Source organism: Odontesthes bonariensis, chromosome 19, assembly GCF_027942865.1.
Source record: "Odontesthes bonariensis isolate fOdoBon6 chromosome 19, fOdoBon6.hap1, whole genome shotgun sequence".
NCBI lineage: Eukaryota > Metazoa > Chordata > Actinopteri > Atheriniformes > Atherinopsidae > Odontesthes > Odontesthes bonariensis.
The window spans coordinates 21318250-21330297 of record NC_134524.1 but is presented as its reverse complement, the minus strand read 5'-3'; the positions used below and the strand labels follow the sequence as shown (position 1 = coordinate 21330297).

Sequence of the window (12048 nt, the reverse complement as noted above, 5' to 3'; positions counted from 1 at the left end):
CGGCAGAATTAGGCTTGCTGTCATTCCAAAAAGGCAAAACGACAAGCGATGCAACAGGGTTAGAAAGCTGCAAACGCCCACCCCAGTGGCAAGGAGAGAAAAAAAAAAAAAAAAAAAAAAAAAACACGACAGGTTGCTGAAACTAAATCAGAGGGTTAGTTCAACGCTACGCTTGCGCTGCCAGTAAAGCCAAAAAAAGGTTTTAGTTTTCAGTCTGGCTCCGTCTGGACAGTCAGACAGAGAGGGCTTTACCGGCTGGTTGTGGGCCGTTGTTACTGGGCGCGGCCTTATTCCCGAACACTGCATCGAAATCTACAGTCATGGCTGGGGTGGTCTGCTGCAGCGGCTGGCTCTCCAGTCCTGAGGAATGCAGTTACATATCACTGATTAAGGTGTCTGTGCTGTTTAAACAGCTACTGGGGCAGCTTGATGTGACATACTGTGACAGTGGACCCTGCTGTAGATGAATACAGGCTGGTTTTTTGGGGACCTAAAGTAATGGATTTGCTCTGGTAAGGATTCCACCAACCCCCCCGCTGAACTAATCCCATTAGAGTAGGAAGATGGATATTACAGGCCTCAGCGTACTTCCATTGATGTTGCTCAGTAACTTGGGATTGTGAGCGGGCCGTTGGGAACGTCGGGCTTTGAGGGGAGCGTTCACAGAGAAATCCATTGATGTACCTTTTGTTTGTTTTTTCCTGATCTCTCACAGGAGATCTAAATGGTTTGAAGCCTCGGTGAGTGGCAGTCTTTCGATGCCGCGAACACCATAATTACTATTATCAGACATGATGTCCCAGCTCTGTCTGGCCTCTCAGGATTGTAAATATTATTCGCAAAGATAATCAAGGACTGATGGCAAAGGAAAAAAGTTGTACAGGGGTGGAGTTTGCCAGTTTGAGACAACCAGCAATCATAACCTTTTTTCTGTTGTTGTAATTGTTGTAATTCTGGTGATTAATAACTGCCACGAGCAAAAAAAACAAAAAACAAAAACTCACTTGACGAATGACATGAAAATCTGGGGGGAAAGTCCCATCTGTGTTCTCGTTATAAGCTGGATCAGAAACAAAGACGTGAAAGGCTGGGGCAACAGCTCGCATTGCTGTGGGAGGGGGGGCAGAATCCTGCTTTCAGCATTTCTAAAGAAGCTCACCAATTACCACATCACAAATGAGGTGCTAGGCTAACGGACGCTAGCTGCGGCAGTGCATCCATTGTACTTTCTCCTCCAGAAAGCAGATGAGCACAGTCTCACTTTTTCGAAGTATTCCTTTAAAGAAGCCAAAAACAAAATTAAAAAACATCCGCGCACAACGGGGATCAAGTTATCAGAGAAGCAGTCAACATTCACGGCCCGGCTTCCAGCGTGCCCTTTGTGTGGTTTTTCTAGGAAAAGAACAGGGGGTGCTAATCTTAGCTTCTATGTCAGTGTCACCGATAATGACATCCGCGGTATGCTAAGAAGCCTCTCAGACTGTGAAATCTGGCCAAATTCTTTTTTTTTTTTTTTTAAATGGCTTCAGTATAATCCTGTGACATAAAGCCTTTAATACTCCACACCACACGAGCACTTCCAGATGCATCTTTGTGCAACACTTTGATTTGAGACGGACGATAGCGAGCTGAAATGTCAGCCCTCTTCTTTTTTTTTTCTTCCTTTTTTTCCAGGAACACGCAGGGCGCACTGCACAGCCAAGCTAATGTGTGAGAGGCTATGCAGGCATCTTTCAAATCAGCAAAAACAAAAAATAAAAAGAGGAGGAAAGGAGGTCGAATCTCAACTGACTTTTCCTCTGAGAGGTACAGGGAGCTGCTCAACAACCCAACAGCTACTGGACTTACTATGACAGGATATCTTATTTTTTGTTCCTTTTTGGGGGTTTTTTGGACATAGAAAAAAAAACTGCACTTAAAAACGTCAGCTGGGGTGTGCAACATTAGTTTCTGAAGAAAAAAAGGAGAGTGACAGCAGGTGGATGGATTGATGGACGGCCGGAGGAAGGATTTCAGCAATAAATTTACTTGTGTACACCCGTGTGTGTGGATGTGTGTGTGTGTGTGTACACAAGGAGCTTCGTATGCATGTAAATTCAAGGAGTATTTGTAGGTAACGTACCTCCCCAGGCACTGTTGGCGGTGGAGATGGAAGGATTGCTCTGCACAGCGGGCATGAAGGCTGGCTGGAGATCAAACAGGTCACTGTTCAGATTGGGCACACTGAAAGACAAAGAGGGAGACGGAGAGGGAAGGCACGCAAACAGAAAGCGGGAGAGGAGGGATGAGAGAAAACAGAAAAAGAGACCGAAAGAAGAGAAAAGGAACAGAGAAGGAAAGACGGCATTAATATTCAATCAGCTGAGCATAAATAGCTAAAACCACTAAAAATGGTCATTTGTCACCGACCTAGATTAATATCCTCTCTCTGAAGGCCTGTAAAAACTTCCACATGGCAATAAAACACTGAGTAGCAATAAATTCACAGCGTGTTACAGTGCGTGCATATTGAGAGCGAATTCTGCTCTGATTATCAAAAAAACAAACAGTCCAACGGAGACTCTGTTGCGGCTGGAGCCAGGCGGGAAAGCAACATTAAGATTAATCTGGCTCGGGAAGAAATCGGAGACATGCCGATTAGCTTTTAAAACTGAACGCTGATTTACAAATACGTGATAGTTTGGACACCCCCAGGAGAGCTGGACGCTTGGGGCTCTTGTTCAATCGGCTGCGGGGGGAACGTCTGGTTCTGTTGGACCTCGTCAAGGACTTTTTCAGGTTTTGTCAGGTTGACTTGAACTCCTATAACCTCGCCTTTAAAGTACTCGTTTGGCTAATTATCGACCGTAAACACGGTGGATATCTGACTGTGAGAGCAGTGAGGCGTTCAGAGCTGTGTGTTTGCACCTGTTGGCAGTCAGTGCGGAGCTGAACAACTCCGGGGTTTGTGTGATGTGGTTGTTGTTGGCGCTGCCTATCGACAGGCTACTGGGAGAGGCCGAGGGTGGAGTATGCAGGCTTATCTCCTTCAGGCGCTGGTCCTAGAACACACACAAACACACACACATAAGAGGAGGGTTAGGAAAACAGTACAATGTGATCTCAGAGAAAAGACAGTCCAGGAACAAACAATTTATTTTTCATTTTTCATCTTATAAACAAAAATGATAGAGAGCACGTTGTTAAGCAGTCCCACACCTACAACATATGGTATAACTAACAATTCTACCAGACTGCCGAGATAAGAGATCTCATATTCCCCCAACCCACCTCCCTTCACAAAGAAGAACTAAATAAAAATTACAGTTCCTAACAATGGCGACCAAAAAAAAGAAAAACAAACAAACAGACAAATATATATATATATATATATATATATATATATATATATATAAAAAAAGGGGTCAAAATAAATCAGTGGCAATCAATTAGAATTGGTGCATCCCACGCTACAGCAACACTCAGCTCCAGACACAATCATCCTCAAATTGTTAAATCCAGCCCGCAGTTTTCTACGTGTGAGATGAAAGGCTGCCAGGCCTTGGAAAATCTGTCAGTTGATCCCTTCAAAGTGGACCGGACTTTCTCTAGCAGCACGAACTGCATTAGATCTCGAATCCAGTGGTTATGTGTGAGTGGTGCTTCGTCCTTCCATTTGAGAAGAATTAGCTGGCGAGCAATCAGAGACGCAAAAGCAATCGCATTTCATTTATCATTTGGAAGGTGAGCTTCTTCAGGAACACATTTTTAATGAAGCTTAAAGAGGAATACACATCCGGCAACGTCTTATTAAGAGTCCTTCGGAGTCGGGTTGTGTTCAAATTCTTGTCAGGCAACTCGTTTATAAAAAAAATAATAATAATAAAAAAAATGGACAAGACACAAAGGTGAAAGTTGCACAGTGATATTGACTTAAATCTTGGCTTTGAATGTAAGACTCAAAGCCAGACCTGCTAACGGATCAATTTTCAGTCAGCTGAGCGCTCGGCTTCAGCCGCCTAGGCTGCGTGGTGGGATTAAGGATGCACAACAGCATCGGTATGAACAACTTATTCGCCATTTCTGGGGATGTTAAATGTCCCAGACCATCTCATATAATATCTGACCTCATCCCGCTGAGACCCATTTCCCGCTGCCTCGCAGACTTTTCGGTCATTTCGGGCGTCGTAAACCAGACCTGCTGCTGGATCTCAAATACGGCCAAAGACAAAACACCGATGAGTTTTAATATTTGTCTTTTTGGCCGATTTAAGTGGGTGAACCCAATAGACACGAACCCCCGTGTGAATGAAACGGCAAACAGCAGGAAAAGACTGCGGATGTTCGCGAGACGGCAACAAGTCAACAAGCCTGGTATTGCTCCACAGTAAGAAACTCACTGAGATGACTCAGTGAAAAAAAAACACCAGAGGTTATTGCTGCTTTCCGACTGGATCATTACACTTCAAACACACCTCAAGGGGGAAGTGTACACACTGGAAGTGGTGAAAATCTGCCCATTTTGCAGGCTGGCAACAGCAGGGACAGCGGACGGAAAGAATGCTCATTTCTCCGTGGCTTAAGATGATAAAACTTCACATTCGTTTCACTTGTACACAGCTCATACGCTTTCTCTGTACAGCTCATAAAAGATGTCAAAGCTGATAGCATTCATCTATCATCCCCTTTAGTGAGCTCTTTGTGAGCCTTGCTGATTGTACCACTCTTACTTTTTTTTTCATTTCTTATTTCAGGTACATCCGCCACCTGCCTGTATTTCCCCCTAGATCTTATTATTTGCTGCTGCTGAAACCGAATATCTCCACAGGGATCAATAGGTTTTGTTCTTATCATGTGGGAGGGGGCTGTGGGAGAAAACGGCTCCGTAAAATAGAAAGATTCCTTCTCAGAACATGTGCTGTTGGGGATTAATAGTGTGGATTGCCATAGAGGGGAATGAAAACACAGCCTCTCGCAGGGCCTTTGTCGGTTTTATTTAAACATGGCCAGCGAGGGGTTCTAATTCCGTGGAAAACTTTAAAGGAAATGTTCCAAGTCTCTTTATAACCTCTGCCACCTTTAAAGGATTAATAAACAGAATCCCCTGCTGTACCCGCCTCAGCCGGCCGACTCCTCATTGCTATTCTCAGAGCGGAGCGGGGAACAAATGGGAATTGCTGTTATTGTTTGGGCTAAAGCCCCAGCTGGACAGTAGCTGAGTGTGGAAGTGTTTTTGTATGCGTGTGTGCCGAGTCCATATGGACACCAGAGAGCGCAGACAGCTGGACTGGAGTATTTGGACGACCCCTGCTGACCCCGGCTCTCTCACCGCCGCGCTCTCGCTCTCACTTCATCTTGCTTCTCCTTTCCAACTGAACCCAAAGGTAATCAGCGGACCTTGGCAGAAACGGGGCAACCAAGGGCACAGAGTAAACAGCACGCTAAAATCCAATCAGAACGCTCGCACAGACGCTTTGGCAACACCGACTGTGTATAAACACACACGCTTCCATGGCACACACTGTATCTCTCCTGGCAGACTGTAAGCATGCTAAACATGCCCGCACGCTTGGTCACACTGAGCTGCTGTGGGCCTTTGTTATAGCTTCACTGATCTGACTCAATTACAGTTTGCTGGGAGGCACGCCTCCCAGGCAAGAAATGTCAACACATTTTACACTCGACTTTTCTGTTGCCCGACTCGCCACCGAGGCCCTCGTTCCCATCTCAAGCAAGCATTGTTGCTGGGCGATCCGACAGCAGGCGATTCCTTTTTTGGAATTGTGGATGTGCTGTGGACCCGCGACGTGCCCACTGTGTACCCTGCTTCCTAACCGATGCCTGCTGAGACGGGCTGCACCCCTCCGTGTGAGCCTCTCCATAATAAAGCGAACGTGGCTAATGAGTGGACGGCAGTTCCATCAAACCTTTTGTGTTTCGAGAAGGCAATTTTATTTGTAGAGCACAATTCGTACACAAGGCAATTCACAGTGCTTTGCAGCTACATGAAGCAGCTGCATGAACCCCCCAGAGAGCTTCAAAAGACACCACTGGAGGAGTCTCTTAGGAATAGAGACGGCAGTAACAATTTGACCTACTGCTACCAGCCTCTCTGTTGCTACACCTCTGAGAACAACCACCTGATCCACAGGCGACATGGCCTAAATGTTTAAAGGCTGGGTTACCTTAAGAGCCTGCAGTCTGGCCTGTTCCTCCTCTAAAGCCTGCTGCTTCTCCTTCTCGTCCATGCGGCTGAAGGACATGCCAGTGGAGGAGAGGGACGAGACGGCGTTGGACAAGGTGGATGCTCTGGAAAACAGGGGACACGCGGGAAAATAAGAAGCAGCATGTTGAACTTTATTGGAGGGATCATTTTCAGGAAGAGCAGTAACATGTACTAGATTTTCAAATGTACTCTAAAAATTTCCCCCCTTTGGGAGTTTAAAAGTTTTGAGCTGTATTTCAGACGCAATCTTGACGCCATCCACAGGCAGTTTAAACGTCTACCTGGTGTCTGCATTCAACTCCTTTGTCTTCTTGCCCTCCAGAGAGGCGAGGTGCTGCTCCAAAGCCTCCAGGAGGCTGCTGGGGGCCTGAGAGAGGAATGAGTATGAGCAAAAAGAGAAAAAATCCACTCAACTTTCTGAAAATCTCATCTTTTTCTCTTCTCTCATATGCAAAATAACCCCACCCGCACAGTTTTATACACACAGACACACAAACACAGCACCCAGAGTTAGTTGGTCTCACAGGAAGGTAACAGAGTGCATCAGGCTCCAAGAATAGCCATGGCAACATGCAGCAAACACTCACATTGTTAGCTGGAAACTCAAAGGGGAGCGAGAACAAAGGAGGAGGTTTGAAAACAAAGAGTGAGGGAAAAGGTGAAGAGCAAAGGAGAGATTGCACCTTCTTCTCCCGACTTCACACAGGCAGAGGGCACCAATACCAACCGCACACGGTATCCACCCTTTTACCATGGTCGCCTTTTTCTTGCTCATCTTTCAGAGCCCCTCGCGCTGCGAGGTCTCACCAGACTTATACGACGCTTCAGCTAAAACTCTCTGCAACTGTTGCATTCGGGAACTAATGTTCTAGTCTTAGAATTGAGGTTTTAAGAAGCTCTTTGTTTTAACAATGAACAGCTGCACAAAACTGAAGCGAAACTGCTCCGGAGTGAAAGTTAGCAGGCCCGTTACTAAGGGATTGTTGCTACGTAACCACGGATAACACAGTTCAGCTGCGAATTCAAGTCGAGTTGTTGGTGCTGCAAAACACAAAGTTTTCAGCGCTTGTTAGGTGCCTCATTAATGCTCCAAAGACCATGGGAGGAGAGAGCAAAAGAGAGCCAGAAAGCTGCATTATTCAGCCCACAATCCGCGGCTCTCTGAGGCACATCAACAACTCGACACGCGGGGAGGAGGGGGGGGGGATGAAGAACGAGCTCAGCTCTCTTTTGGCTAAACACAGAGGAGGGGAAATTCTTTCCCTGTTAAAGTATGACAACGTCATGTCTGTCTCTCCGTCCGCAGGAATGCAAAGTGTGCCGTCCGCGGGGCTGCAGACAAACACGCACTCCTCTGCGTCCGCGGCTGGCCAAACATCGGGCTCCTGCCAAACTGTTGCCTGGCTGTTAAAGAAACAGCCACTTGCAGAAGAAAAACATTCCAATCTTTAATTGTCGGTGGGCTTGAAAAGGTGAAGGATGTCCGTGTGTGTGTGCCCAGTCAATATTAGCTTCAACAAACGCCCAGCAGCGAGTCTCTAAACCGTCTCCCATTGTGACTTTTCACTAACTTAACGGGGGCAGCTCCAGCTTCGAAAAACATGGTGAAATGCTTCATTTCCTACTTTCCTCCTCAATTCTCGACAATTTCGCAGCAACGCCCTGGTCATTCACTGTTGAAGCTACTCTGCCATGCATGTGGAAGCAGGGATGTTGTGCACGACAAACATGAAATAAACAACAATCCCGGGAGGAGGAGGGGGGAATGTCGAGTCGAGCGGCTCAAAACTCTGTGCAGAGATCCTTTCATGCAGATGAAGTCGGCTGGGGTGGAGAAGGGAAGCCTCATTTCCCATTCATGAGCATCCGTGGCCTTTGTGCCGGAGCAGCGCGTGCGCGGTTTGCCATGCGTGTGTTTGACAGCTACAAGCGAGCCACCTGAGGCAGGCGCACACGGATTGTACCGAGTCGACAACAGATCGCTTCACACTGGGAAGAAAGGGGAGGAACATGCCTGTGGGAGCTCCAGGTGTCACTTTGCATGTTTGCATACACGGATACGAGAATAGCGAGTATGATGTTCGTGCAGGGGCTTAAAGGAAAATTCCACTTTTTTTAACCTCTGCCATTTCTGACCTTTTTTTTTTATCAAGTATCTTTAGAATTGGTTGTTTCACAGCAACTGCACAACAGCTACTTTTTTTTTTTTTTTTTTTTTAGGCACATTGTGAAGTGTGACTGAAGTTAAGACTCCTGGAAATGGTTTATAGTTTTATAAAGGAAGAAGTTCATTCAAACAAACAAGGAACCTTAGAAAGGAGAAAGAGGTAGTTGAACCATGAAGGAGAACGCACCCAAACAAACTGCTAACATCCCTGCAGCTAGCTGGAAAATCAATGCTATTTAGGATCAGAAACCATTCCCACCGCTTTGCTAACACCCCTGAAGTAAGACAAACTCAACGGTCAGATATCCAAAGCCTGACGCATCTTAAAAATATCGCTAGCGAAAGAAACCTTCTTGCGTTGCGGGATCAAATCGAAACTCTTTGCACTAAACCATTTCCAGAGAAAGTGGGGAAAACTGGGGGGCCTTGGTTTAAATGCTGGAATTTTCCTTTAAGCGGGTTGGAGGGGTAAAGCGGTACAGTTGCAACCCACCACCTACAATGTATGATCCTTTTGTTTTCTGCGACAGAAGGGGGAGAAGAGAAACCTCCATTTAAAGACGACAGCGAACCGGGGCTGCTTGAGAAGGAGTTCGACACTCACATTGTCAGTCCCACACACAGTTTACTCAAGGCTTCACACAAATGTGGAACCTTTAATAACGCGTTACCCACGATCACGTTTCACTGAGGCTGCACAATGGTACCGTTACACCTCAAACTAAAGCAACTAAAACTTTTCCTTTTTTTCCACCTCTACCTGAATGACCAGAATATGATCTTAATGTATCTGCCAATTCATGCAACTTTGTCGTGGCCGAAAGCAAAGCAGAGACACCGGCACGGTTAAAAAGGTCTGAAATAAGTCACAAAATGTGACAATCTATTATGAAATATGCTCGGGGGGGGGGGGGGGTCAACAGAGCAAGCAGATTTGAGAGCGGTTCCAAGTCCAGTTTGTAAAATTTGGGGGCCGATTTATTTCCCATGCCGGAAAGCGTCGGGTCAGATTTGATAAATGCAAACCGAAGCGAACCGACATGCTTTCGTTTGGCTATGACAATCATCATTTAGAATGGTGGCATAAAACTGAAGAAGGCTCCCGCCGACGGGGACCAGGGGGACGGAAATTCAGCCACTTGGAATCATCAATGTGTGCTCATCAAGCCAATAACCTGCAAAGATAAACCCACGGCTGGACAGGCAGACCCCGAACCCCTCGCTGCGAGCTCATCTTAAAAATGCTGCTCTTAATTTCCTCGACTCCGAAGAGGTGTTTAAAGAAAAACGAAAGAAATTAATCAACTTTTGCATGCATCCAATGGGGCTCAGATTCCGATGGTGAAACATAATCTTGACAGATTTTCTTCACTTAGTTTGAAATCGTTATTTACTCTATCGACGCGGCCTCTCGGCTGAGCGGATTTGTCACTTCACTTTGCCAGACATCTGACTTTTAAACTGCTGGCCAAGAAATAAACAAGGAAAACCTACTAAAGGATCGTCAAAAGCAGCGAGCTGAACTTGATATGAATTCATTCTCCTTTTTCCTTCTAAAGTCAAATGTAGAAAATCTATTCTTTGAAATTCCATCTGTTCGCCATGAGAATTCATGATTCGAGCAATTCCAGAGAACTGCCTCACTATTAAGACTAAAAAGACAAATGGAGTTGCTAATTAAACACAGAAATCCTATTCTCCTCTTACGGAGCTGCTGCTTTATACCTTTTAGGCCCCTTTCTTGTAGCCATCATCCTTGTTTTTGTACATTCAAGGTCTGAGCTTAATATTTGCCTTTGCTCAGGGCTTCAAAACAAACACATGATGAAACCTGAATCAGGTCTGCTGACAGCCAGTGGATCTATAACGAGAATTTAAGAATAAAGAGAGCGCTAAGGGGAGAGTTGCTCGGATTTGAACAGTCATGTCAGGCTGGACCAGGATGGTAGGATGGAATAAAAACAACTCGGTGGAGTGTGGACAGGAGGGTTTTGTTTAGAGGGGAACACGGATATATACGCATGTGTGAGTCACTGGATCAAAGCGTAGAGGGCAATGCAATGAAATAGGTCTGAAAAGGTGGAGAGAGAAAGACAGAAGGCACGAAAAGAAGAGCTGGATTCAGAGGGAGAGGTGGAAGGTGAAATGTACACTGACCTGTGAGAGATCTGGGATGTCACCCTGATCTATTCCAACTTGCTGTCGTCAAAAGCAAAACAAATCGAAACAAAGAAGAAAATAAAAAGGGGGGAGGGGGTAGGTGGGGTACAATGGAGAAAAAAAAAAAAAAAAAAAAAAAAAAAAAAGATGAAAAAAAAAAAAAAAAAAAACAGGGGAATCGTTACTTCATGCAGCGGCAGTGTCAACATAAACGACAGAAATAAACAAGCAAACGTGTTTTTTTTCGACATGTGATTTGGCTCATGAACCAACCAATGCCCGACAGTGAATGACGGTGATGACTGCACACTGATAAATATGTCTGACCAATGAGGGAGAGCAGGGATGAGTCATGGTGTGGCAACAGTCAACGTTTCATGAAGACAACGGCTACACCGCCACAGTCGACTCCAGAGGACTCACAACTGAGACGGATTAACGGTCGACTGCTCGGGACACACATGTAACGAACATCGGTTCCTGTTTTCTCTCTGGAACTGCTTTCAGTGTTGAATTCCTTTGCAGAACGCAAGGCTAGCAAAAGTGCGGACTTTGAAGACTTCTAGGTGTCGTTTTTCTTGGACTCCCGAGTCGTTTGGAAATGACCTCATAAACGCAGGAACAATTATGATCACTGCTGATGTCTTCCCTCCTTGGCATTGTGTTCCACACACCTGAATGCTCCGGACCAGCAAACTGACCAAACCGCTGCTTTCATAGAGGAGCTCACACTGACTGATGATCAGTTAGGGGGCCTTGATTAGCACCAGCTAGCTGCTACTCTTCCCCCCCCGTCTTAATTCCAATGGATGCAGAAAGCGTGCACTTACTTTTCCACACACACCGTTTCTGCATTTTGACTTGTTTTTTGTTAAATAATGACTCAGTTTTGATCGTCCATCTGAGGTGGCATTTATCTCACATAAGGACCTGATCATTTTTTTTTTATCATGTCCTCTACATTAAAGGAGATTTGTGTGCTTTTTCATAGTAGCGCAACCAACAGCTCTTCCTTATCTCGTGGGCTGCTGGGTTGAACATGTTTATTTAATGGATTTATTCATTACTGGACTGCAAAGAGACGACGGCATGTTACAGATCCTGGTTTGAACTGGTTTGAGAATGGAATGTAAAACAGAACTCGTCTCTTTTTTTTTTTAAACTATGCGTTAAACCTTTAGCTGCCCGGGGAGCTCTTTTAAAGCATTAAGTCAAAACGACAGACATCCGAGCGGGAACATCTCCTGCTGTGGAAATTATTGCAGAGAATGTGAATTCTGACATTTCCTCTGCTGAAATTACAGTGGCCGATTCTAACCCGTTTCGAGTCTGCTGGAAAAAAAAGAAAAAAGGAAAGAAAAGCAAAAAACTGGGCGCAAAGGAGAAGAATGGAAGAGGGATGATCTGTGGGCACTGGGCAAAAGAGAGCCACACGAGTATCTATCTTTGTCAGGGGCAGAGGGAAGAGTGAGGGAGGAGTAAGGATTAGACGGAGGAGCAGAGGCAGAGGGAACCA

General features: G+C 45.6%; 1 protein-coding gene across 6 annotated transcripts in view; it reads right to left on the bottom strand.

The window, feature by feature from the left end:
• The window catches only part of LOC142368805 (phosphatidylinositol-binding clathrin assembly protein), a 74859-nt gene that overhangs the window by 20454 nt on the left and 42357 nt on the right, over positions 1-12048 (bottom strand). For 3 of the 6 annotated variants that reach the window (XM_075450993.1, XM_075450991.1, XM_075450992.1), the window contains 6 exons: positions 10530-10571; positions 6487-6572; positions 6165-6288; positions 2908-3041; positions 2123-2223; positions 253-360 (listed from right to left, as the gene is read on the bottom strand). In XM_075450993.1, the coding sequence (XP_075307108.1) occupies positions 253-360; positions 2123-2223; positions 2908-3041; positions 6165-6288; positions 6487-6572; positions 10530-10571 (595 nt within the window). Of the gene's footprint in view, positions 1-252; positions 361-2122; positions 2224-2907; positions 3042-6164; positions 6289-6486; positions 6573-8872; positions 8894-10529; positions 10572-12048 lie in introns of all 6 variants that reach the window. The other 3 variants (XM_075450994.1, XM_075450996.1, XM_075450995.1) reach the window with 3 other exon arrangements.